Source organism: Aptenodytes patagonicus, chromosome 15 (assembly GCF_965638725.1).
Source record: "Aptenodytes patagonicus chromosome 15, bAptPat1.pri.cur, whole genome shotgun sequence".
Classification (NCBI taxonomy): domain Eukaryota; kingdom Metazoa; phylum Chordata; class Aves; order Sphenisciformes; family Spheniscidae; genus Aptenodytes; species Aptenodytes patagonicus.
This window is the reverse complement of record NC_134963.1, coordinates 4,393,218-4,420,832: the sequence shown is the minus strand read 5'-3', so window position 1 is coordinate 4,420,832 and position 27,615 is coordinate 4,393,218. Positions and strand designations below refer to the sequence as shown.

Here is a 27,615-nt window from a genome sequence, read left to right as displayed (position 1 = left end):
ACATTTTGTAGTAATTTGTTTTGTGTGAGTTTATGTCATGAATTGAAACCACTGCTGCATGTCTTAAAAACAAACGGTATTAATGGCCCATTGCACCAGAAGAATGGCTTTTTCAATCCAAATGTTTGTGTGTTATAACTTACAAATTATTTCTTGGTCCAATAACTGGTAAAATATTACTTACTGTGTCTGCTGCAGCCACTCTTGACAACTCAAGCTGTTTAAGTTAAATGAAACAGACTCAATAATGAACCCTGTGACAGGGAGCATTTAAAAGTCCCTGAACTGGATTTTAATTTTAAAAGCAATAGCACTTGAGTATGTTGTGAATTGCCACTCTTTTGATTCTCCCCCTCCCACAAAATAGAGATTTGATGCAGAGTTCATGTTAATCCAGTTTCCTTGACATGAAGGGAGATATTCCTGGCATATTTCTTCCAGGGCCTGGAGCAGACCCTGCAGTTAAGTTATAAAACACCGTGAGGAAACATAAGCTGGTAGCAAGTTTGAGTGATCTTAAATTACGAATTGCAGCAATTCAGTGATGCTGCATAAGCAGCTGTGTTGTTCCTGCAACTGGTGGAGAGTGGAAGGGAAAGGGAGGAGAGAGAAGGAGCTCTGCAGTGTTCAGCAGCAGCAGATCACCATGCCACCACAACTGTCCTGCTGCCTTCCTCTGTTAATCATAAATTCGTCAGACAGTCACTCTGACCATGCAGCATAGCCCTTCTGGTAGCTATGTGACATAGCCTTGGTGTGGGACCCACGCATTAATGTCCCACAACCAGCCTGCTGCTGACGAGCAGCAGTTTGATGCTCCTTGTTGAACTGCCTAGTGTTAGATAATACATGTCATCCATCCTTGCCATGAGCTCAATAAATAGGTGAACTGAAGGACAGCAAACTGATTTGTTCAGTACGGTAAATCAAACATGAACATTTCAACCCCTCTAGTGTTTATTAAATTATGTTGTTATGTGTGTTCATTCAGCAATTTGTGAATTATGTTGTTTTATCATAAACACATTTTACCAAAGTTCATCACATAGTGACCCTTCTCCAGAAGTATGTTCTGAATTAATTGTGCTGTCATAGAGCCAATGGCAACTGCAATATCATACATCAGATCTTCTTTTTCTAATATAGCCCACAAAATTATTTTTTATGGGTTGTTGCTGTGTATTTCATAGAATCATAGAAGAGTTTGGGTCGGAAGGGACCTCTAAAGCTCATCTAGTCCAACCCCCCTGCCGTGGGCAGGGACATCTTCAACTAGATCAGGTTGCTCAGAGCCCCGTCCAACCTGGCCTTGAATGTTGCCAGGGATGGGGCATCCACCACCTCCCTGGGCAACCTGGGCCAGTGCCTCACCACCCTCAGCGTAAAAAATTTCTTCCTTATATCTAGTCTAAATCTACCCCCCTTTAGTTTAAAGCCATTCCCCCTTGTGCTGTCACAACAGGTCCTGCTAAAAAGTCTGCCGCCGTCTTTTTTATAAGCCCCCTTCAAGTACTGCCAGGCTGCGATAAGGTCTCCCCGAAGAGAGGGAGAGATTTGCAAGAGAGATTTTCAATGTTAAAACCTCCCATGTTGAGATTTTTTCCCAAATTGTTTTTCATTTGTGTTTCTTGGCAATAAGGTTAAAATAAATGTTTTGCAATAATTTAACTTCTAGTTAATTATTCTGTAGCAGTGCTGGCATATTAGGCATAGATAACTGTGGGACATTTACCTGATCTTTAATAACAAAAAGCGTCAGATCAAGAGCTCTAATCCCTACAGCTTTTGATTAACTAAACCTCACAATATCCTTGAAACAGGTGTTGAGTTATTATATGGATGTAATTTGTTTTCTTCTTATGGGTAGTAAAATGGAGAAACACACTGATTTGTGTAGTTGCCTTGTCAGTCAAAGCTGGGTTCTGGTGGTTAAGAATACCGTCCACCGGCCACTTCTCCAAGTCCTGCACATTCTCTGCCTCTGGAAATAAACTCCTGTGCCCTATAAAATGATGTGCATGATTAAGTTCTTCACTGAGTTGATTTGAGGATTGATGCGAGAGCAAGAAACATAGGGAACAATAATGGGAATTTTTCAGAATCCACCCTGTTACTGCTTTTACCACTTCATGTGCTCATTCATGAAACAATTTGGAGTGTTCAGCTTTTTTATCTGCATTCAGACTTTTTAAATTATTTGTTACAGACATTCCTACAGATACAGGCAGTTTACACATGTTTCTTTTGATATGCGGACTTCGACGAGTGAAAGACCCTCTGTATTTAGTAGATGTATTTTCAGGTAGGTACCTGCTACTTGAATACCCTTGTTTTGTCCCTGGATTCAGATGCATTTCTTTTCATGTTTCTAAGTTTGGCATAAGCTGTTTTATTCATTGCAGAAAACTTCATCACATATTTACATTTAAAAAAAGAAATGCTCGTGTAACTATTGATCTGTTCAACACATGATTTCTGTACTGCGTCTTTTCCAGCCTGCTGGGAATAACAGAGCATTAAAATCAAAGCAATATTTGATGATTTTACTTGCTGGGAAAATTATTTTGCTGTTACATACAGTATTAATGGAAGACAAAAGAAGATTTCACCTACGTCAAAATAACTTTTTTATCTTACTGTCCTGTGGCTGTTACACTGATTTGCATGTGTGCTAATTAATATCATTGAAGTTACAAGCAAATATTGCCACCCATCGTTACGGCTCAACACTATAAACTAGGCTGAAGTTTTCTTCTAGTGACGTAGGTGAATGTTTTGCCAGGTTCTATTTGTGTCTGTAAAAGGTTCAGGTATTCCAAGTTGGAAATTTAGCCTCCACTATTCAGCTTTCTTTTATAAGCCTTAACCACCTTGTGACGCTTAGTAACAAATGTAGTTTATTAAAGTCAAATAACTGGTTTTGTTCTATTCTGGTATTGAAAAAGCAGCAGATTTCTCTTGTGCATATAACTGAGTATTAATTGTAACAGTTGCAGTTGCTTCCACATGTTCCTTTACATAGGAAAAAATTCAAAACATTTTGTCTCAGTGGCCAGAGTCACTGCATTATATAGAGCATTGTTCTCTTGAGATGATTCAAAGTTAATATCTGAGCTTAGTTAAATAACCCTTGAATCATAAGAGATTGCATGAAGCAGAAGTGCTAAGTACTAACTTTCAGATATGCTAATCATTTGAATTCTGAGGAGTACTGTGAGGGCTGAGCATGAAATCTGGTCCACATACAGTCTTTTAAGTAGTAATACGATATTTGACTAATTCTTCTTTATTCATGCAGCTATTTACATTGATTTCAGAGAAAGAATTAAATTAAATTAAAAATTAATAATATGGATTAATAAAAAAGATGTTCCTCTTCTGTTTTAGATTGGCACAGAAGGGATCCCAGTGTCCATCTGGGCATCATTGGACCTGCAGTAAGTTGTTGTAATTTTTATTTTATTTGTTTGTTTATTCCTAAATACTTCTGTTTACTCGCATCTGAATATCACAATAATTCTTTCCAAACGGAACCTGAGTCAGAGGACTTCTAGCTGTTACAGAGAGAAGAAGGTACAAACCTAGCAGTTGTAAAGGCTGTTCAACTGTGGAAGTGGAAGCGATTCCAGTGCTCGGACTTCCAAAGTTCGGGGTTCTGCTCTCGGCTAAAAGGCCTCCTCACTCCGCATGTGCTCTGCGTTTGCATTGCAAGAGAGGAAGCAGCTAAGAGGGTTTTTCTAAGGGGGTATGCACTGAGATAGCCCAACTCTATTCAGTTGGGTTTTTATTAATGCAAACTTGTTACCAATGGCACTAAAAAGGTTTCCAGCAGCTGTAGATTTGTTTTATATATACTGATTTTTTTTGTTTAGAAGACTTGGGCTAGCTTTATAAAGGGCATTTGCAGCTGGATTACTATAATTTTATATCTAGCTCAAGCACATGACTTGATAATGCTATTAATCTATTATGGTCCCCTAGAACAAAACATTTAGTGTTTCATTTGACTACAGAAACAACTTCAGAAGATAAAAAGTATCAAAATATTTGGATTCTAATATTGGATTCTGTTTTTATACCTGTGGCATAGTATAAAATTTTTTAGAGAATTAGAAAGTACTAAAAATGTGAACTCTTGCAAATAAAATATTAGAAATGCCTATTTCAATATGAATAATTTATAAATGAACCTATCAAATATTTTGAAAGGCAACAGTTGCCATCTAGAAGAATTTTTTTAGCAGGTATTGTTAATGAGGATTTTTAATACTGTGAGGGTGATATCAGATGCTCATTATCCCTGTTCTTCCATCTTTTGTTCACGTGGAGGATCGCGTCTTTGTTCCATTCCATTTAGATTTTGATGCCATTTCTGGTAGTTTCAATTCATACACAATTAACAGTTGTCAGCAGGTGCAAAATGATGTTAGGTTTCTATCTGACACCAGACAGCAAGGACAGGGCTTGAGCTGACAAATAAAATTGGTGAAGTCTGTTTCACATTTCTAATCTGAGTGCACTAAAGCCCTGGGATACAGGTATTTGAGAGGGAAGGTGGGGTTGAATAAAATAAATAAAATCAGAAACTAAGTTGTTCTTACATGTCCACATCTCAGATTAAGCTTAGAGTTGGTATCATTCCTTCCAAACAAATTACATGTATTTTAGTAAAAGTGCTGGCCAATGTTAATGTGAGATTTCATTTTTTCCCCCTAAGTCATAAGATCCTGTTTAACAAATGTGGAAGTTACAACTTCTAATTCTCTCTTTTCACAACAGGGTCAATCAGTTAAATGGCAGCTCTTCTGTGATTGCTAACTCTCTTTAGACAAAACGTACAGCTGGGTTGCCGTCTCAAAATGTTGTCATGAGTTTCTCAGCAATGGTTTGCTTTTCATGAAGCACCAGCTCCTGAAAGAGTTTAAAATCATTTAAAAACGTATTTCTCCCATAGTACTAAAATACCGCTAAAGGATGAAAATAAATTTCAGCTCTATTGGTATTTAGCTCTACTTTTCTTACTCATGTTACTTCTCAAACCACAAAATCTTAAGAAAATCAGTGCCATTATCTGTGAAGCAAGTCATATTTATTGTGACTATTTTAAAAAAGCACATTAAGATTATATTAATTAACACTATAAAGAACAAAAGGCCCACACGCTCATTTCTGCTTTGCTTCCATAAGATTATAATCTTTTCCCTACATTTGCTATGCATGATTGTCTCAAATGGTGCAATCTAAGTAATATTGCAGGATTGGGTCCTGTATAATGTAAAATTTTTAGCATTTATCTCCTCTTCCACTTTTCCTTTTGTTCATTTCTGTAATGAAATTTGAAACAATGGCTAATTTTCAGCAGCTCTGTATCCCAAGAATAGAAGCATATGAAACTTTAAAAAAGGCTACAAAACTTGTGTCCAGCTGTTGGGTAACCTCTTGAAGCCCACTTTGTACTCTCTGCGTAATTCTTCACCGTTCTTGTAGACACTACAGAATATTGCTGTGTTTATAATGATACTGTTTTTCATTGACAGCTATTTTTCATCTGTCCAACTTCTTTCCATGCCCATTGAGACAGTTCTAGTTGAATATCTGCCTCCGCAGATGGAGGGACCTATCGGGTCACGTAGCCCATCTATTTATAAAAGATGGCTGTTACCTACTGTATGTTTTCTGGACTAGTTCTAAAATGAAACAGCTGTTGGCACAAATAAACTAAGCAACTAGAGGAAGTCTAATAACCTGCTCCAGAACATCCTAGAGCCACAATAATTAGGAAAATCAGATAGGAGACAAAGATACAATTTCAAATTCTTTACCCTGCTGAGGAATATGAAATTCTGCCAGCTACGTCCTGAATAAGTGTCCTACTCACTGAGATATTTTTTAAAAAGTAAGAGCTACTGCTACCATTAAGCTGACAACTCTTCTAAACCTTTGTTTGCTTGTTCTTCAAGAAAAACTCCCTGAAAATGAAACTTTTGTTAGAAATGTTGAAATGAGCTGTTCCAATATTTCTTAAAAAGGTTCTGTATTTTTTTTTAGGCCTATTAGTTTTGTTAATTTAGATCCTAGTTGCTAAATTGTTTCAGCTGAATTAAAACTATATTTTTTACAAGTTGTTAATTGTCCCAAATTGCAGTAGTAGAGCTACAGGTTAAGCCAGAAGACAATTTCCTTAAGCATTTAGTATATGGAAAAGATGATGTAGGATGGCCGAGTTTAGTATGTTCACAAGGATCTTGTATTTCTGGTGCATTTGCTGCAGGCAAATTGTCTTGCAGACAACAGTTGTGTTTTCAGTTGTAGGGGAAGCTCAGTCTTGCTGAGCGTATTCAACAGTCGGTCAGATAAAAATTGTAATGTGGGGTCACCTGCTGCTGTGAATAACGCTGATTCCTTTCATAGTGATGCTGCCAAAACCTCACAAACCCGAGCAATTGAGCAAATTCTTCCTATCCGTATTGAATATGCTTGCAGGGCCACAGTAGTCCCAGCACTATAATGAACATGTTTCTGGACCATTGCTTCTGTCTGAGTTAATTTTTATATGACAGCAATTTAATATAGTGTGTTTATAGAAGATTTCCTAGATTTTGATCGTGGTAGGCCCTGTGCTTAACAGGCACCTTCATCTTTGTGCAGCGTTTGATCTGTGACTTTCTGCACCGTCAAACGTGTCTCAGATGTTTCTTTGCCTGTCAGCAGAGTCGAACTTCCCGAATAGCGTATCTGGTCCTGTTAGGTGTGGTTTCTTGCTGTGTGCTCCCTCCCCTTTCCATGTGTCACCGCATCTGTTCTGATAGAAACTGTTCGTGCAACGCAAGCTGCCTTCCTCTGATCTCTGCTAAACTGATGAAATGTGCAGCTCTCTGAAGGCTCTTCCTCTGGATGGATGATTTTTTAACAGAAGATGATAGGTAACCGATGATCATATTTGCCTGCTACGTTGATAGGTAAAAAAATAAAATGTGGCAACAAACACTCTACCTGTGGAAGAACTGGATCATGGAGACGTTTTGGGTGGAAGTAACATCCTTTTCTTTTCAGTAGCTTTTTCTGAGACCGGGCTAGGTTGCTAGGCATCCTGCCATAGTCAGTTGGCTTTGGAAACATTCACATCTTTTAAGTGCGTTTCCAACTTACTGAACAGCTTATGTTGTATCTAATTTCTGTTATATTGAGCCTGTGGTTAGATAACTGTGCCCCCTCAAGTTCCTAAATGTAGCTCAGGGGGATCACTTCTCTAAGTCATTGGTACACCCATCCTGAAAGTAATATTTTAACTGAATTCTCATATTCAGGCCAGGCTTCTTGGAATATCTACCAATAGAAGAATACAGCTTAAAGGATTGTTCTGTTTATGAGGCAGATGGCAATTTCTTGGCTTCCACAGAAGTAGATGGGATAGAAATTAATATCTTACAAATTTATGAGTCACAGGCTGTAGTTTTTCTCATCCTTCTAAAGGTAGAAAAGCCAAAGACCATATCCCACTGCTCATTAAATCACTTGCAAGTACTCCATTGATTTTAATGGAAACAGAGTATAGTTCCTCATGAGAGGAACTCAGCATCAAAATAGTACTTTGGGGGAAAAGCTGAAAAGATATTTATATAGAAATAGCAATTATGAAGTTCAGTATGACATATCCAAGGAACCTGTGACATGACATACTGGTTTAGTGTATGGATCTGTATCATACTCTGTCGCCAGGATCAGGTAGTGCCTCAGGAAAGAGCACTTGATTTTCCCCCCTGCTGTTGCCAAAAATAGTTCCTTAAGCAGTTATGCAAGCCTTTTATTTCTTGCATTCAGTAGGAATTCATTCCTTAGTGCAAGAGTGATTCGCCTGAATCTTTTAATTTATGAAGCCCTGTTTTCATGAAATAATTAATCTTGTGTCCAGAGTACACAATCGTAGTTATAAAATAAATTCTGACTTTTTTCCAAAAGAGTTTTCTAAAATGCTTTTTGAGTGTTCTCTATCTCATGTGAAAAAAACCCCAAACCCAAAATATTAACATGCGTTAAAAAAAATAAGCCATGTTGTTCCCAGTACTTAAAACTGCACATGCTGTGCAAGCTATCATAAATTAATCTGATATAGTCAGTCAGCCGTAATAAAAAAAGTCTATTTCTGTTCTTCATGTCTAGTTAAGGATTTCCAAGTTCTGTGTATTTCTTTTAATGATGTTAAATGAAAATAGCAGACATAGTTAAGCTTTGTAAATAAACCTGCTGGAGTTAATTGCCCAGCTTAGACAACTTTTTAATAACTCTAGCATGCCTTCATGTTAGACTATATTTTAGAATTTTGTGTTCACTAGTTTTCAAACAAATGTTTCTGTCAGCGCATAACACCTATCTAACTGTCTCAGTTTACGTGCGGATTGCTTCTTGTGTTAACTACCGCCTGAAAAGTTCCTTTCCTTCCTCACATTGGTTACACCATACATAAGGGGACAGACAATTGCGTGGCACATCAGTGCATTGTTCCTCACTTAGACAGTAAGTTGTCAAATCAGTCATTTGAATCATGTTAGCCTTAGCAGAGTCATCTGAAAACAGTCATTCATGTTAAATAGATCTAGCTCTAATTAGAACCTGCAGCCAGAGGGATGTCAGGGGAGAAGAAATGGAACCTCCCCTTCTGACAGTAGCCCAAAGCTATCTGCATTACAGTAGTCACGTAAAAGTTTAGAGTGGAGTAGTCAAGTCGCGCTCTGCTGTACTGTGCACTCACCCCCCTAGCTGGATATTCTAAGTGTCTATCACTCACAAGAGCGCTTGTCTGAAGAGTCAAATGTAACTACAAGTTGTGGTATGATTTTAAAACTCAGCACATTCATGCATTTAAATATTTTAGTAAAAAATATGCTAAGATTTATTTTTCTTTTCTGGGTATTTCAAACGTACGCTATAGTGCTGAAGTAGTGCCATATACCTGTGTGTATATTCCTTTCTAGGTTGATCCACTTTTTACAAGCGAAGTTAAGGAAAAAGTTAAAAGGTAAGAAGTTAATGTTGAGCCTTTTTTTTCTGCTCCAGATGAAAGCAGTTGGCTGACTAGCTTTTTAAATCGTGTGTAAATGCGCTTTTGTATATACAAATGAACATACATGCACAACTCTGTATGACTAACAAATGTGTACTGATTATGTGGCACATAACATTCTCAGACTAGGTATTCTACACATTTTAAGTTTTAGAATAACCAGTAGATCTCTTCATGTTTTGTGTTAAATCACATCTGATTTAGTGTGATTCATATTTATTATTCTTTTGGGTCTTTTCATTCTTTCTTTCATCCTGGCTTTTGCAGGATTTTGCATGCTTGCTGCTGGTGGGTAAATTAGGAGATGGACAAGATAACCCTGTATAGCTTTTTTCTGTCCCTAGTTTATATGCTTCCTGATTGAAGGATATAAATGTTAGAGAAACAAGATTTTTTGTGTGTGTCTGCAGAACCTAGAATTGTCTGACTTGAACAGAACCACCATATTATGTCTGATTGATAATATCTGATAATAAAATCTGCATAAAATATGTGTTTTGCAGTTCCATTTTTGGAGCAAGAGATAATGTTTTTTGTTTTCTATGAGGTTATTCGTGGAAAACATGACTCCTGTAATCATGCATTTATAGTCCAGTTGATACAGTTACTTATCTCTACAGAAGCTGGATGTTACTGCACAATCAGAAAAGCAACGTTTAACAAAGTCTAGTTGACAGGGAGCTGGTCTTAATGTCAAATGCACTTGTGTTTCCATCTGGCTTAGTGATCGCATGTTGAGGTTAAAGAGGCAGGAGCAGGCTCATCAAGCAGAGGAGATGCTGGCTTTTCAAAAATGATCACCAGTCTTAAAGATCTCATTCACTTTATCTGAGACTGAACACCTAATTACCCTATTTTTCCACCCTTCACCCTTGATTTGATTGACCTTCATTAATCTGAGGAAGATGAGGACAGTAGAAATGTAACCCTTCGGAACAGAAGAGTGCTTGTAATGAAAGAGGAAGCAGAAGAGATCTTTCAGAACCACATTCCATCCCCAAAAGCCAGCATCTGAAAAGTCAGCATCTCCTGCAGTTGACCATTCTGATGATCGCGCTCCATTTCCCTAAGTATTTAAACTGTATGTTTTTCATAAATTTCTGCATGCATCCTCCTTATATTACACAAATTCTTTAAGGGAAAATTGCACCCCTATCAATTGAACTCGGCTCCTTTGTTTATGAGACTGATTGTGGTTAACAGAGCATGGTGTTAAGTGATCAACTATAAAACTTCAGAACAACAGACAATGAAGTGGCAGATAGTGTATACTGTATTGAGTTTATAACCGCATTGACAGATAGAAAGCTAACAAAAACATGGTAAAGTGGCTTGCCCATGGGCAGGCGATTGTTAACATCAGAATCATGCCTGAATTGCTCTGACCAACTTTCATCATTGCCGTAAGTTTTAGGAAGAATTGTTAGAGTACGTTCTTAGGAGGTGTCCTATTTGTGTGCATTTTATTTCTAGGGCACCTGGAGTACATTTATTACAGGAGGTGCCACAAGATGATCTTCATGCTGCTATGAAAAGGTGCTTTGCTGTGGTGAACAGCTCCATTTCAGAGGGGATGTCTGCTGCAATTCTAGAGGTAATCACATCTTAGTGGTAAGGTTTTTCAGTGAGGTTACAGTGAATCTGAAATTGCCTTTTATCACTGGAAATGTGTGTCAACATTTTATGTCCATGTTTCAAAGCTAGTGAAGACAAAACTAAAGTATTTCTTTTTGCAAGTGTTAGTAATTAAGGTTTTCTTCCCTTGAACTGACAGGTTTTTATGCTTTATCTATTTATTTTTTAAAGGACAGAATGTAATTTTATCAATCCTGTTAAATTAACAATACAGACCTGAGATGTAAGAATCATTCTGATTTATTGGGGTTGTCACTATTCTTGATTCAACATCCACTTCCGTATAATGTTGCTAGAAAAGACTTTCATTTACTTTTATATCCTTTCAAAAAGCAATCTAAGAGCTGTATTTGGTTATTTAATTCTGAAGTGATTAATGAATGAATGACATGCTCAATTAATTTTTTTTGCCATCAGTATTGAAAATTAATAACCAGGTTTATTTCGTACCTGTCAAAGTAGGGCGCTGCTTAGTATCAAAGGCTTTCTGGGAAAAAATAAACGTGCTTAAAGTGGAAGTTCTTTGGGCAGACGCCTTTTACTATTCCAGTTTTTTTGGTGACTGCTGAATGGTGGTTCGTGATGATCTCAGAAGATCGCAGAAACTATTACATGATTTGTATTAATGAATCTCCTATTTCTGTTTCTAATGAGTAATCACATGTTGCATTTCCAGCATGCTTTTCTTCCACACACCTGAAAGTCCTTCATAAGTAAGAACTAAGTGAGTACTGTAAGAATTATGAAAGTTAGGTGATGGTAAGATAGCAAATGTGTATTTCCCTTCTAAAATGCCAATGCTCAGAGGTGGAAGCAGGTGCTGTTTCACAGCAACAGTAATCTATAAACAATAATTACTACAGACATTCCAAACTTATCAGTGTGGCAGGCTAGACAAATTTTGTATGTCTGGTAGTTGACATGAAATGGAGTGTACCAACACAGTACACAGCCACAGCTAAGTCAGTGACTCAGAGAAGTAAAAGTTGAGTAACTGTCACCTCCTCCTCACCAGTTACATGTTCCCTTCAGGACTACTCACATAACAGTTGACCAAAAACCAATATCTGATTTATTTCCTGAGAGTGTCAGTGAGCTGGGGGGGGAGAAAAAAGCAATCCAGAAAGACTGTTAAGAGACACAGCATCTGCAACAGAAGTGCAAGTGTGCTTGGCCTGATACAAATTGTTATGCAAACTCAGGACTGATGCGACAATTGGTATAGTTTTCCCCCAAATTTTCCCATCAGATTTGAGCAGTTAAAAGGCACTTTCCTTAGCTTTTATCTGGAGAGGGAGCAATCTTGTAAGTTCAGTGTCTTAACAAATATGTGGTAACTCAAAGCAAAAAGATAATGCCAGGTTACTTCAGAGGTAATGTTGAGCCTGCTTCAGGAATTACTGATTTTCGCTCTTCTCTTTTGAAGTTGCAATTCTGACAAGTTTTCAATCTGGTAACTATAAGACTAAATCAACAAGGAAAGTTTTTATTTGAGCTCTACTCTGTGTGACTGAACTATTAAGTTATCCTATCAGAGCTATTAAATAGTCAAATACCACCTCTAGTGGAAAGCTGTTCTTTTAAGTTTCCACTACACAGTTAATGTCGAGTAATTTATTCCCAATTCATACCCAAACCTGTCAAAAAAAAAAAAACAACCTCCAACAACTGTTCTTCTCACTGAAAATTACTACACAAACAGAATAGTAGATATTTCCTGTTATATTTCTCTTCTTTCTCTAAGAATTACAAGACTATCCTGGCAAAGAGCATTCTATGCAGGATGTCTTTATATACACTTGCAACATTAGCTTCCTCCATTTTGATGTTTTTCTTACATCAGAAAAAATTATGTATTATAATGAATCATCAAGAAGTATTCATTTTAATTTTTCATGCTGAATTTATTTTTTTATGTATGTATTTTTATACATATATAGTAGATTAGTTAGTATTACTTTTTTCTCTTACATGTAGCTGTGCATATCATGTCCTAGGCTAGTCTTATGATTGATACATTTAATTCTACTGAAGACACTACCTTTACTAAAACCAAAGTTAACCAACATTTAATCTACCTTTAAGTCTTAATCTGAGTTTAACAGCTAAATATGCTAAAATAAACTGACAATTGACCATAGTGGAAAAATTAAATTCTCTCTTCTAAGTGCAAGACCTGACCTATAGTAGGCTGTTAGCTATTTCCTTGTACATGATAACTTTTTCATAAAAAGAAGAGAAAAAGATCCTGCTCTCCTTTCTTCTGTTATTACATTGGTGGAATAATGTCAAACCTAATAGTCAGGTTTGGTTTGTGTTCATGCATAATCATGTGTTGAAGATAAAACGCAATTTCAAATATTCTGAAGTGGAATATTTCCTCCTGGAAAACCTATAACCATAGATGTCACCCACTTCTTTCCAGCAGCCTCAGTCCTATATTGCCTTGTTGTTGAATAGTGGAGGAAGGACAGCCTAATCTCTGAACTGATAACGCGTAACTTGGAGTTTATCATGGAAGTCATGTAACGGATAAAAAGAGCTGGCACGCTTTCAGAAGCCTGGGCATGCTAGTTACAAGCAAATGAGTTACCAATTACAGGTGCAAACTGAAATCTTGCATTATAGGAAGGAAAGTCCAATAGACATGGCACGGGTGTTGTGAGACAACAGCTCCGGTCCCAGCTGAGTCAGGGTTTTCTACAAGCAGAATTAGGTCTTCAGTTGTCTTTTGAGAAACTATTTGAAGCTTGCCCTTTTTAGTACCTCAGACCTGTTTGAATTCTTCTTCTAAAGTTATAAGGGTTTTGGTATTGTGTGTCTGTTTACTAGACAAGTTGGACAGTGGGATTTGATGACAGTGGGATTTGATGACATGCTTATAAAATATCCTACTGTAAAAATATCTCTCTCAGAGGAAGTGTCAGTCTAATAAAGTCAAGTCCCTGCTTGAGATGGCCAGCAGTAGGAAGGGCCATCTGTTAAGATCTTGTTAAATTACTAAGGCAGAAAACTACGTATAAAAATCTTTTGGTCCTAGGCTGGAGATGACATCGTGCTTGAATTTGGAAATGCAACTTTCGTTCTCTTGAACGTTCAAAATTTAACAAGGTCATGAATCTGTAAACAGTATTTTAGTATGAGATAAATATATAATAGATAAATGAGATAAATATATAATCACATCCATTTCAACCTGCCTTAAGGTATGAAAGAACTAGAAGCCATAACTAATTACTTTGTCATCTAGTACTGATATCTCAGAGATTTTGCCTAACTGATCTATTTTTTTGTTTGGCATTTGAAGAAGAGAAAACAAGCATTACAGCAAGCATTTAAAATACATCTCTTCCTCAGAAAACTCAGGAGTTCTGCATGTTCCTGGGCATGTGATGGTGAAAAAGGCACTACTACTGGAAAATTTTATATGTTCTCTATATAGTTGGTAAGAAAAAGCTTTTGACTCCAGCACCATTTCATCAGAGTACTTTTTCTGTGCTCTCAAGAGTATTCCAACTGTTGTAAAAATCATTAGATTGTTACACTTTTACAAAAAAAAAGCCAATTAAAAAAAAATCATCATAGAAAAGGAAGATGGCCAGATTCTGTTCTGCCATAGGGCAAAATCCAGTCTTGGGCAACACGTGAAGTACAGGCCTAGTAGTTTGGAATATAAGCCATAGCAAACTATAAAAATAAAAAACTAAAAATGAAGGGATGTTGTAGAGCAGTAAAATTGAAGAGGGGCCCACAAAAAGATGCATAGGCTAGGAGGAAGAAAATGAGGGACAATCCAGAAGACAAAATAGTAAATAAAACCTGTATTTACTCTATAAGCCTTATAGTGCTGGTTAGAAATGCTTGTTGTGTAACATGCTTCCAAAGCTGAAATTTACACCCTGCATCCTTCTGAAACAGCATTAAAACACATTTGCAGTCAGAATAATGTAACAAAACAGATGGCCAATGGACTAAAATGTTATTTTATGTTGTTATTTGTGGAACCTAGGTCAGTAAATTATATATATTTTCAACAATGCAAATGATTCTTTTTACTGCTCAAAAATAGACTAAGTATCTAAATTAAATTCTAAGCCACTTCATGCAGTAATTATTTACAGCCCAATCCATTTGTTTAAGGCTAGCTGGTATAAAGCCAGCCCCTTATCTTATGTATTTGGCCATCTGTTCTGTCTTTCAGTAGCTATAATTCATTGGTACCTATGTGTTTTGGGACCTGAAAGTTTTCTTATGTAGCAGTTACTGCCCTCCAACTCGATGAGACAGAAGAAATGTCTTTCCTGTTAGAGTTCAGAAATTTTGGAAAATGAAATATGAACTTAGTGATCAACTTCAATGAGTCATCAGCTATGTAGCATTCAGAAACAGAAGTGAATGAACGTGTCTTGTGGCAAATTTTTTTTTTTTTTAAATGTGCGCTACAGTTCAATCTAAACTGCAGCACAGCAATACTGTGCCAGCCTCAGCAATCACACCATTAGGTACAGTCCAGCACAGAACTGTCACAGGCCACTCACGTATTTGATGATCACTATTGATGTGCAGCCCAACGGCACAGCGTCCACTATTCGTTGCATCTGACATGCTCGAATCCAAACTCCTCTTTGTCTTGCAGGTAACTATTGTGGGGATAGCGGCACTTCCAACTGTCAGTCCTGGGGTGGTTGTGCTGTGTTTTGTGTGTTGTCTTCTTTCTGTCTTTCTTTCTTGCTTGCTTTCTCGCTTTCTCTTTTCTTTTCTTTTCTTTTCTTTTCTTTTCTTTTCTTTTCTTTTCTTTTCTTTTCTTTTCTTTTCTTTTCTTTTCTTTTCTTTTCTTTTCTTTTCTTTTCTTTTCTTTTCTTTTTATTTTTATTTTTTTTTTTTTTTTTTCTTTCCCCTTTCCTTTTCCTTTTCCTTTTCCTTTTCCTTTTCCTTTTCCTTTTCCTTTCCTTTTCTTTTTCTCTGTCTGTCTTTCAATGTTGCTCTTTCCCTTGAACGGACAATCACTTGTTTGGAAAGTAGCCAGACCTGAAATACTCTTACAGTTTTGTTTTTTAAAAGGAGAAATACAGAGAGGTGAGGAGAGGGCCTTAGGCAGGTGACAGTGCGCACTGACACTTCACTGCCACCGTCAAGCTCTTGATTTTCAATTCAGAAGTTCAAGTACAATACCTTCACTCCCTGTTCATTGAATGTGTTTGAATGAGATCAACAGCCAGCAGACTGAACACAAGGACATTTAAGCCTGTCAATAGGAAGGGCTGAAAAAGAGCTGAATCAGAAATTCTGTCTCTGAGATGTTGGTGCTTCTGTGAGAACCCCGTGTTAGGTCTATAGTTGGGTAATTAGAGCTATAAGGTCTATAGGTAATTAGAGCCAAAAGCGACTTCCTTGACCTGCAGATTCAAAACCTGCCAGGCAGAGTGGGGCACCGGTATCTCTCGTTTCCTGGGTGAACTTTGAAGTTCTATGAACTTTGCTGTACTGCTAAGTAGATACTGTCATCGTATGTTTTTGTAAATCTACCTTTGGAAAACAGATTTGTTTTGTTTAACAATGAAGTCAGAGCAAATGACAAAATAATTTGTGGATGACCAAAAACTGTATTTCCTCTCACCCAAATTACTTACTTTTATTTTAAAAAAAGCTGTATCTCAACATCTTTAGACACTTAGGTAAATTCAGAAATCTGGTCTGTAGTTTTTATATTTCTCATTTATTTATTCTGGTTTGTGTTCACTTCATTAATCTGTTTGTCTGAATTACCTCCAGCTGATCCAGTAGTTTCTGATCTGAAGTGTAGAACAGGTTATTTCATTAAGGGTTGTTACTATTTTTAGAGCTAACTGCTGCAAAGCATATGTTCATGCCAGAAGGACTGTAGAATTTCTTTGTCCAGAGAAAATTCATCTGCAGTGGTGATTTAAACAGTGTTTCTCTTGGATATTTTAAGCTATTAAGACATGTTGCTAAGTCACAGTAGTCCCTCACTGTTCAAAACATAATTGGTTCCGTACGTTATCAGCCAGGGTATTTTTGTCTTCAATTTTGTCCGAACTACAGAAAAGCATGTTTTTCTCCTTGGAGTTTTGTTTTCTTGCTATGTAGACTGAAGCAAAATTGCTCCCCATCCGGGAGCGTAATGACAGTAATTAAAAATGCATTCACCCTGAAGTGACAGGGAATCAGTATGAGACAGATTGAAGATTTGAGGGAGTGAATTTCTTTCTCTTGTTTGACACTGTGATAATTGTACAATATGAGTTTTTCTGGGTTTACAGTCAGTGCATCTCAAGACTTCCAAATTCATCAATATTAATTAAAGTTTCAGATCAGAATATGCATGAATAACAGAGTTGAGTGGCCAGGGTTTGCACACTAGTTACTTCAAAATCGAAGCTGTATTTTTAAAAGTTGCCAGGTGTTAGGTCTCTTGGAAATGATTTACTAGCTTTGAACGGATGCTGTGCTGCATCTCTGCTCCTGATTCTGGAGGCAACCTGAAATGCTACGATGTTGAGACCCCACACTTCCTTTCCTTTTTTTATGTATATACATACATGCACACATACATATACATACAAATAAATGAATAAATACATCAAGCAACCAGCCCATAATTTATGTGGAATCAGATACCACTTCTTCAGATGTATTCCTTGGTCTCTGAGAAGTCCCATACCAATAGCTTTGTTGATAATACGTTTTGAAAGCATAATGTGTTCTGAAAGCATAACCTTGGTATAAGGTTATATATATATATATATATCTATCTCCCCACCTTGGTATAAGTTCAGTCAGAAGCTGCATCACTGCATACTTCCCTGCATTCCCTGAACGCTCAAAATCTAAGACAGGCTATAGTAACAGATGCTGTCAAAAGAAAAACTCCTTCCAGAGTCCTACATGACCAGTAGGAATCAGAACTGAGGAGAAGGAGCCAAGTGATTTCCACGGTCACCTTCACCGTTGTTGAACTGCCCCCATCTCTCCAGTTCTGCACATTGTAGAAAGTCTGTGAAAAGTGTGTTTTAATGGAACAAGAGAACAAATACTTTGTTGGGGAGGACTGGCTTTTTGTGCTCTGAATTAATCTTCTTATCTATGCGCAATAACGGTAGGAGTTACAGTGACAACCTTTGATCTGAACCTTAATTTTATCCTCTTCAAGCCTGCCATGTCAGGAGCTTCCAATGGGAAACAAACTGCATACTCTGAGGTGGAAAAGAATAAAGGATGAAACAGCTATCCATTGACTTTCTGGATTGATTGCTTCGGATAGTATGTTCAAAGCTACAAGACTAACAAAAATTATAAACAAAATATTTCAGAGAAGTTCCATATAGGAGATCACCTTAGACGTAGTGTTTTTCAACTAAAAAGTTGGAGAGATGGGAAAGAAGTTTGGTTTGTTGCTTCTTCTTTTCATTTCAAAATTGTCATTAACTTATCAAAATCCCTGAATCCCAATAAACTGTTGTTTCCTTTCTTTATATTCCCCTAGGCAATGGATTTAGATATTCCAGTGCTGGCAAGGAACATTCTTGGGAATGCAGCAATAATAAAACATAAGGAAACAGGACTGCTATTTTCAGATCCCCAGGTAAGAAAACAACAAATCCTTAGACCTTTCCCTTCCAAAAGTTAGGTTCGTTTTCCATTACATGCTTATGCCTGTTTGGAAACTTGGCTTTTACTCTCAGCAGTTTTTCCCAGATTCTCCTAAACCTCTAGGTGTTAGACTGCCTTTCTTGAAGCTCTGCTGTTGTCTCACATTCACTTTGCAGTTCACTAAACTTTTACTAGGTGTCAGCCTTGCTGAATGCTTGTCTAGCCCGTGCTGCTTTAGAGCCTGCCATCTGAATGGGGCTCGGTTCTCATCAACTTGTTGCACTTCAGTTTTGAAGGTTCCATAAGCAAACCCTGGAGGAGATGCTATGCATATGTCGTATTTCCCTTCAAGTACTGACTCAAATATGAACTCATTTTAGACAAGCAGTAGCTAACCGAAAGAGAACTGTGAGCCTGAAGTTTTAGATAATACATTATCTATAATTTCTAGCAGTAAGTCTTAATATAAAGCATTATTAGGTCCAAGATATTGCTCGTTCAGAAAATAATTAATGACTAAAATTAAGTGAAGTGTTAGAATGGAGTTTCTGTGAAGATAAGCAAGAGTGGGGAGAGAGGGAACACTACCCATATTTAAATGCTGGAAATTTTCATTTCAGTATATTTTCCTGCATTATGGCTTTGCTGTTACATATTTGTATATGTTGTGGAAGATGACTTTCAGACACAGATTCCCTTAGTGTCTTTATCTAACTCAAAATTAAAAAAACCTTATTAGAATAGTCCATATGATAATTTTGCAAAGTAGAAAATGTATCATATTTATTTACTTTGTGGAGTGTGTGATTAATGCATCCTATTAAGCTGTGTTTCAGGAAGGTGAGTTCTCTCAGTTAGTTTTGGAGGCTTTTTAAATAGAAAAATTCTTGCAGCTCACGGTTTGTTTGGTTTTTTTTCCCCCCCTGGAATAGTCAACGTTTCCAATGGTTTCTACAACAAAAATTCTTTTTAACTTCTGGAATTTATTTTGTTGCGGAAGTATTCCCTCTTCTTGCAATATCCCTTGGAAATGGGGTACTTCCAGGCTAGTGGAGGCTGAGATGTAAAGCTATTTTGTAAAATTATTTGCAAAATTTTGTAAAATTCCCTGCAAAAAGCCCATTAACTTCCATATGCTTCTTCAAAACTTCAAGGATATATGATCATGTTGAACACTCAGACTGATGGCTCTCCTGATATTAATTCTGATACATTCTGTTGCTTCCCTCAACATGCCGGTTATATTTGGCTTGGAATTCAAATTCATTATTCATACCAGGCCCAATTAGCTTCATCATACATCCTTGTAAGAAGCCTCTTCTGTGATCTCCAAGCATCCTACATTCCAAGTGCTTATTTGGAATAAAAATAAAAATATGCTATATATTTCCTCACTTAAAGGGAAGTGCAATTTTAAGCACAGAAGTAGTCCCAGTGACATCAGTGACCCTGTACAAATGGCTAAGGACTTTCTTTTATATCAGAACCAGAGTCACAGGCTGTAAATATGTCTGGAACGCTATAATCTTAGTTTATATAAACCCCTTCTGCCTGAGCTCCTTTCTCTGCAACGTACCGTGCCGAAGACCAGAAACCCCCCTATTCTGCTGCTGCTTGTTGACCCCCTTCTTGCTGTTATTCTATCTCCGTAGTACGCAGAATCTCTTTTAAGTGAAGATGGTAACTTGCATTACCATATTAGCTATCATACTCCTAGGTGATATTTGTACTGGAATCACTAATGTTTGTGCAGTTACCTTATCTTAGAAAAGAAAGTAATATCCCTGCTTTCTCTCTAAAACAACAATTGTATCTCATTTAATAAAAGCCCTTTTATACTTTCATTGGTGTCAAGTAACGTATAAACTATCAAAGTTTGCAAACGGGTCAGGAAGATACTTGTTTGCAGGCTAATACTCTAATCCCACTGCAGAGTTGTTGAAAAACTTTGTTCTTGCAGAGATGAGCTCAGAATGCCAATCATCATCACTCATGGTTTCAAAGATAAAGTAACCATTTACTCTTGTTCCTTATCTCCCCAAACCATATCAAATACAGTTTTTAAACCACTGTACACAGTCTATCAGAGGATGAGAGTTATATTGGATCAAAGAAATGTGATTAAGTTAGAACACTTACAGTTTCAAGGTATTCCTCATATTGTTATTTTTGGAAGAAGGAATAGTCTGCCCATGGCACTTTGAATACTGCCTTAGAAGATTCAGTCTGACAATAGGGATGGGAAAACATATATTCTGGTAAGAAGTTTTCTGGTTTTTTGATACTCTGATTACTTTGACATCTTAAGTATCTGGTAAACTATTTTTCTGATGTAACCTCAATTGTTAGTTAGGGGAAATGCTTTCAGTCATACAGAGAGATTAGTATTGTATTCAGGTGCTTGGGAAAGTCTGTCTCTGTCTTGAAGAATCTGGGCCACCAAAGATTTTTAAGAAAATGTCAAAGAAATTTTCATTGCTAAGTTTAGTGGAGCCTATCTGGTTGTGATGATACAGACTGTGTCATAGGTCAAGAGTAGAAAGCATTGCTTATTTTCAAGTTGTCACTGATCTGGGGAGGGAAAGCTTTAAAATACGGTTAGCTTAGATATGAGCAATTGTGTCTGGTCTGTGGACTATCTTATCCTTTGAAAGCTAAATTAGAGGGATATAAATTGACCATTACACAATGAGAATCATTTTAAACTGTGAATGCTGTTGGGTTTCTTCTTTTATTCTTGCTGAAAGTGAGCTTTTGTGGCTTACAGTAGGAAATTTTGTGCATAATTATAGTCATCATTAACCATTTGCACGTAGGCTGAGGCTTCATGACTGGAAATAGCGAAAGCCTTGCCAGTCACGGAAGACAATACTCGGATGGAAACAGTTAATGTAAAAGTGAAAGCTATGAAACGTTTTGTCCTTGATACTATATCATCTGTGCACATTACTTTTAAATCATGGTTTGATCCTGCCACTACTTGAATTTATAAGTTTATGGAATATTTGACACTGAGTTAATGGACCTGAAATAAAAAAATAAATAAGAGATAAGAATAGCCAGTGGCTTTTGGGCAATAAATAACACAAAACCATGTTAAAAGGGTAGACACAAAGAGTTATTCAGCATCCTAAGTTTCAAAATTACCTGTTCAGCATCTGTAAAAGCTCACAGAAGGAGCTAAATAAACAGAAGGAGGTAAATAAACGTCAAAGCCAATAAGAGAGGGGCCAAGCATAACAGAGTTTGAGAGAGAGCAGGACCTAGAAAGACTCCTGTTAGCAGAGACAACTTTTGAAGTGGTAAGAGGGAAACGCAGCTCAGCGGAGTTCAGGCAGCAACATTGAAGGTACGTTGGGCTCCTCTGCCAAACATGGGTCAATGCCACTTCTACCAGGGCTTCAAGCCAGAATATAGCCGGAGTTTTTAGACTGTTGAACCTTCACACTGAATAGACTAATTTGCAATTTTTGGCAGTGCCAGCAATCACTGTTTATACTCCCCTAGAAATACTGGCCCATTGCCCTGTGAGGTACATAGATGTGCCAGCTAACTTCTGAGCTTTGTCTGCCACTAGGTAGATCTGTCGCTATTCTGAATTTTCATCTGGCGCTTGCCTTCCCTGGGGTGATTCTCTGTTGTTTAAGAATCATGTTCTTTTATCTGCTGAAGCTGATATGAAATGGTTTAATTGCAGACTTACTTTCATTATATAAATAATATATTAACCATGCATCTTATTTTCATTATGCGTGAGCTGTGGCACCGGTGTAGTTCTCGTGGTAATTGAAGGAATATTAATTCTTTTTACTCAGCGCACTCATTTTCTATCTCCCAGATACCTGTACTTCTGGGTCTCTGCAAAATATTATACAGAATTTCTTTTAGATACTATGTAGAGAAGCTGACATTTTCTTTAAAGATGATTGGTCAATTTACCAGGAGAAAAATGTATTACAGATGTTGCTGTTGAAAAATGCCTGTGTTTGAAGTGAAGTACTACCCATAAAAAGGGCACGTGTAATATCAGTTATGGATGTACATAAGATGATCTTCTCCCCTGTTTTTTGTGGGTTGTGGTTTACTGCTGAGGTTCAACTTTTACACTGTGTTTTTCTGTCACATATATAGCGTGACATACATTTCTGTATGTGAACAAAAGGCTTGTTAGAAATACGGATGTCCCCCAAGTAATAAGTTAGCATGCATATCACCTCCTTCATTTTGGCTGCTGAAGTGCATACCCTTATGTTTGATAATTGAAAAGTAGTTTGTGAATTTTGTCCCTCTTTCACTAAAAGTGAAGCTTACTTCACATCTACAACAAAATATGAGAGTGCACAAATATTTGTGCAAATATCACTTGCACAAATACTTACAGCTGATAAAGAGACATGTCATCACACCGTAAGTAGTTTGTATATCATGCGCTTCTAGAAAAGAAAAATTAAATGCTCGATTTTCTGAAAGAGCTCTGAGTTCTGAATGTCTGCATAGTGCAAGTGGGAGCCCGTGCTTCAGACTTACCACAAAACTACAACTGAAATGCAAGTCAGGTGGAGTTAAGGGAGGCACCTGAAAAATGAAGTTATTGCTATCTGAAGCTGAGCATCCAAAACTGAAAACAAGCTAAGCCAGCTGCTCAAAGAGTATGAGGCAAAACCCAGATAAGTCATAGTGAATCTTCCCATTGGCTTCCAGTCAGATTGCAAGTCACTTGCAGGTGGTCACGTTTGATTAGTAGAAGAGGTAGGGATAAAGCTGAGAAGTCTTTATTCTCAATCTCCTGGTATTTTTCCATTTGCTATTTCTCCCTCCTGCAGTTTCTCAATTTTTATGTTTTGTAGTCAGTTTGGCATTTTCCTGAAATTATCCCCAGCATTAAGTATTGTAACTGTGAATAAGGATCTCATTTCTTCTATCATTTACATGTTTCCAAGTTTTTGTCCTCTATATCCACATTTTAAAAGAATGCTAATAGGACTACCTGTTAAGAAATGTTACGTTGCTGCTTGTGTTCTTAGGTAATTTACATAAATTATTTTTAAACATTAAATAAAATCCTTCACAGGAGCATAAAATTAAAGTTGGAATGTAGTTCAGTGTGAACAGTATTTATTACTGTGATTATACAGGCAATTGGATGAAGCCAGCGTAAGTCATTGGTGTGGTTTAACCCGGCAGGCAGCTAAACACCACACAGCCGTTCGCTCACTGCCCCCCGCAGTGGGATGAGGGAGGGAATCGGGGAAAAAAAAGTAAAATTTATGGGTTGAGATAAAGACAGTTTAATAGGACAGAAAAGGAAGGGAAAATAATAATAATGATAAAAGAATATACAAAGCAAGTGATGCACAGTGCAATTGCTCACCACCCACCGACCGATGCCCAGCCAGTTCCCAAGCAGCGGTCACCGCCCCCCGGCCAACTCCCCCCAGTTCATATACTGAGCATGACGTCCCATGGTATGGAATGTCCCTTTGGCCAGTTTGGGTCAGCTGTCCCGGCTGTGCCCCCTCCCAGCTTCTCGCTGGCAGGGCGTGAGAAGCTGAAAAGTCCTTGACTAGTGTAAGCACTGCTCAGCAACATCTAAAACATTGGTGTGTTATCACATTATTCTCATGCTAAATCCAAAGCACAGCACTGTACCAGCTACTAGGAAGAAAATTAACTCTATCCCAGCTGAAACCAGGACAGTCATGTAAGACTTTCCCACCTTCCCTGTTCTGTATTGTTGGCAGATACGGAGGAAGGAAAAGAACATGTCTCCAAAGTTGGAGTCACTGGCTGTATCTGCAGTGTGTGACAGACAGCTTCAGGGTACTCTCTAGACCAGACTCACCTGTCTTCTTTAGGGACAGTCTCACAAGCAGTCAGAAAAACTCTTCAGACCACGTGGGTCCCAAGTAAGGAACTGAACACACTAGATAAATTAGCACATACCTGAATGCAAGGTAGTTGTGGATGGAAAGCAGGCTGGATGCGAAGCATGTGGCCCTCGTGGCTATTCCAGAGGTCACTCTTTCAGTGACGTGTGGACAGAACAAAGATTACAAGCAGTACTGATTTTATGTAAAATAAGAGGTTGTTGTTAATATGCATGTATAAAAATCATCTTATTCTGTTACCTAGTTACAAACCTTTCCAACAGAACTGATGTGCATCTCTGACTATTTAAATTTCATGGCAGTGATGCATATATTGATAGTTTGTCTTGTCAGTGAGAGTCAAAGCAGTGATTATAACATGTTCAATGTGATTTCACATACCAGTGTTTCCCAGGCGTCACGTTATAGTTATGTATTATGCATAGCCATCACTTGCGTTACAACAGCAACACTGATTCTGTGGTAACCAAAGATTTTATATCTGTATATGTATTTATATACGCTGTGTACTTAGGTTTTCAGGTATAGTTTGCTAGTTAACCTAGTGTTGATATGAACCCTGGTCTTATTTGTGATATTTCCTTTCACAGCTGACAGATTGTGTAAATAATATATCTCCTTCTGCCATCCTTTTTGTCCCCATGTCCCTATGCACTTATCTTCACTACCAATTGTGTAGTAATGTATTGTCTTAATTTTCCATTGACACAGTAGCTATCCGCTTTTCTGAGCTGAACCAAGACACTATTTTGCAAAGATCTGAGTACATTTGTAACCAAGCTGAAGTATTGGAAGTTGTCTCTTGATAGAAAATTAGACCAGCTGCTCAGAACAGATTAGTTCAGACATCAAGTCTCCTTTCACATGTTTGAAGTTTGCAATTTCTCTTCCCTTGGACTAAATTAGAGTGGCAGAGAAGCAGGCAAAGGAATAGTTGTAATCTGCAAGGTCTAGTATTTTGCCCAGTAAAGTGAAAGGAAATTCATATATGGCTTTTTTGCAGAGCTTGCTGAGCCGACACTGCTGTATCTGTAACTGCCCAGATGCAACTACTCCAGAAGAGCTTGTTGCTGCATGCCTGCTCTTACCTTTATACTGTGACTATATTTATGTAGTGAGTTTTTTAGTCTTACCATAAAATTAACTAAAGATGTCACAGTAGCAATGAGATGTAAGTTTAGCTGAGCTGAGATCAAACAATCTGATGCCAGCTGTCCTCCATGCAGGAAACCAGGAGAATTATTTAATTTATAACCAGCCTGTTTTTCTAACACTTGGGTAGGCAAACAATTCTTGTGTCATTAAATTTGTTGCCCATATTTGCCCTAATGGTCTTGGGATTCTTTTTTTTTAAATGTCTTAGTTGGTGGGCTGCGTAAAATAATATATAAAATAATTATTTATTGATCATTGTTTATAAATAAACTATGGTACTTGACCTTGAAAAATGACTTTGAACAGCTTCATGTATTGGCTCACAGTAGAAGCGCTTTACCAAAATAAAGGTACGGGTACAAGGTATTTCAGTATCATCAGAACTTCAAGGAACTTTTAATTTATTATTTTCTTTATCTTTTTTAGGAGTTTGTTGTGCTCTCCGAGAGTTTGATGAATGACCCCATTATGGAAAGAGAAATTGTAACAAGGGCCAAAGACTACGTGAAGAAACATCATTCATGGGAAAGTGAAAGAAAAGCCTATCAGAACCTTGTCCTAAGACTCCAGTGAATTGCAGGACTACAGCTGATAGCCAGCAGTCTGTGTAGAGCACTTTAATGATGGATATGTAATTAGGTTTGGGTTTCTCTTGGTTTCTTTTTAGAAGAGATAGTAAGACATGCATTATTATTCTATTCAAACATACCAACATCACAGGAGTTGCCTGCTACTTCAAACTAATCAAATTTATCTGATTCAGCACACTGTCTCTAGTGTACCAATTCATCACAGACCAGTATCATTTTGTAAGATCACATAGGAGAAATATACCCCTTGAGCAGACACAAAATTTTTGTTGTTGTAAGGCCTCAAAGGGAGGATGATTTCTTGTACACAGTGGAGCACTCCACCACATAGAGCTTACATCAAATGTTCTGATCATGTTGCATCCTAGCCAAACTGCAGTAGCAGTTTCCTTTCCAATTATACCAATCTGAATGTATTCAGGTACATGTGATGCACATATATGTTCATAAAGCCAAGATTAGTTATATATACAGAGTATAAAATTATTAACACGAAAGCTTTCTTAAGACTGAAAGATCAACATGTCTATTGACTGCATAATGATCAGGGGGCCAAAAAGCAAACGGAGTGTTGATGCTTGGGGAGAGTGAGGGGTATAGGGCATGTTTTGTACTGCTCTCTAAGTACCTGAATTGCTTTCAGATAAGCTGATATGGCCAAACAGCCCTATGCCTGCATTTTCTCTTGGGTCCTGGGACTAGAGCAGGAAGGTTGGCACAGCACCCGACAGCCGGACCTGGCTTCAGATTCCAGAACTGCACAGTGCTGCCTGCAGCAGCAAGACGTGCGTGCAGGCAGAGACGATTTGTTACATAAACTACCTCTTAGTTAGCCAGTTTCTTTGGTACCTCTGTGATTTACTTATTTACTAAAAGATTTATGAGAGCTGTAAAAAGGGGTGAAGGACCGGGGGGAGGCATTTTCAATTTACTATGTATTTTGGTACTGTTCGTTCTCATTTGTGGCTTTCAGGATATATTGTAATATACTGCAGCAGGCTGTTTTAAAGTGAGACTTATCTGTGCTTGAAGTCCATACTAATCATTCCTGCCAGCCCAGTGATTATGGACATACCTTTGAATCCATAACTGGTCATCAAAGGACTTAACATTTATAGAAAAAAAAGAGGGTAATATTTTTAACTACTTGTTATGGGGAAACTCTGTTTATAGGCTTGATCCTGCCCCCATGAGAACCAGTGAGAAGTTTTCTATTGATTTGAATGATTGTTGTATCAGACTTTTCTTTGTAATAATGAAGTTCACTGTGTATTTTAAGCTTTCCTCTTTATTTTTGATGTTTTGCAACTGTTGGGACAGTAAACAAGAAAGTAATTTGAATGTCGTAAATTGACTTCTCCGAAACTTTCCCCCCCTTTTATTGTAACGGGCTTCTGCTCAGCATTGCCTTCGGTAACACAATCCCCAAGGGCAAAACTGGCCGGATTTCAAATACGAGGATTGCTACACTCCCTTTTGAGCACGTTTTTCCTTCAATAATTTCTGGTGTGTCCTTTGACGTGCTGGGACGTAAGTACATCTGCGCTAGTTCTCAGTTTAAAAGCCACCAGCCAACATCTGCCACTGAACAGTTTCTAAATCTGCAACTGAAGCAGCCTGTTGGGTTTTCCCTGCTGTCTCAGGAGCAGCTGTATTTCTTTGGACACCTCCGTTA

At 37.6% G+C, this 27,615-nt stretch overlaps 1 protein-coding gene across 2 annotated transcripts in view; it reads left to right on the top strand.

Moving 5' to 3' along the window:
• GLT1D1 (glycosyltransferase 1 domain containing 1) overlaps positions 1–27,377 on the top strand; it is a 58,468-nt gene extending 31,091 nt beyond the window's left edge. Inside the window, exons 7-12 of one of the 2 annotated variants that reach the window (XM_076352839.1) lie at positions 2,207–2,302; positions 3,388–3,437; positions 8,973–9,016; positions 10,535–10,655; positions 18,201–18,299; positions 25,777–27,377. In XM_076352839.1, coding sequence (XP_076208954.1) covers positions 2,207–2,302; positions 3,388–3,437; positions 8,973–9,016; positions 10,535–10,655; positions 18,201–18,299; positions 25,777–25,923 — 557 coding nt within the window. In that variant the 3' untranslated portion in view covers positions 25,924–27,377. The remainder of the gene's footprint in view (positions 1–2,206; positions 2,303–3,387; positions 3,438–8,972; positions 9,017–10,534; positions 10,656–18,200; positions 18,300–25,776) is intronic. The other variant, XM_076352840.1, reaches the window with a different exon arrangement.
• Positions 27,378–27,615: the final 238 nt, after the last annotated feature.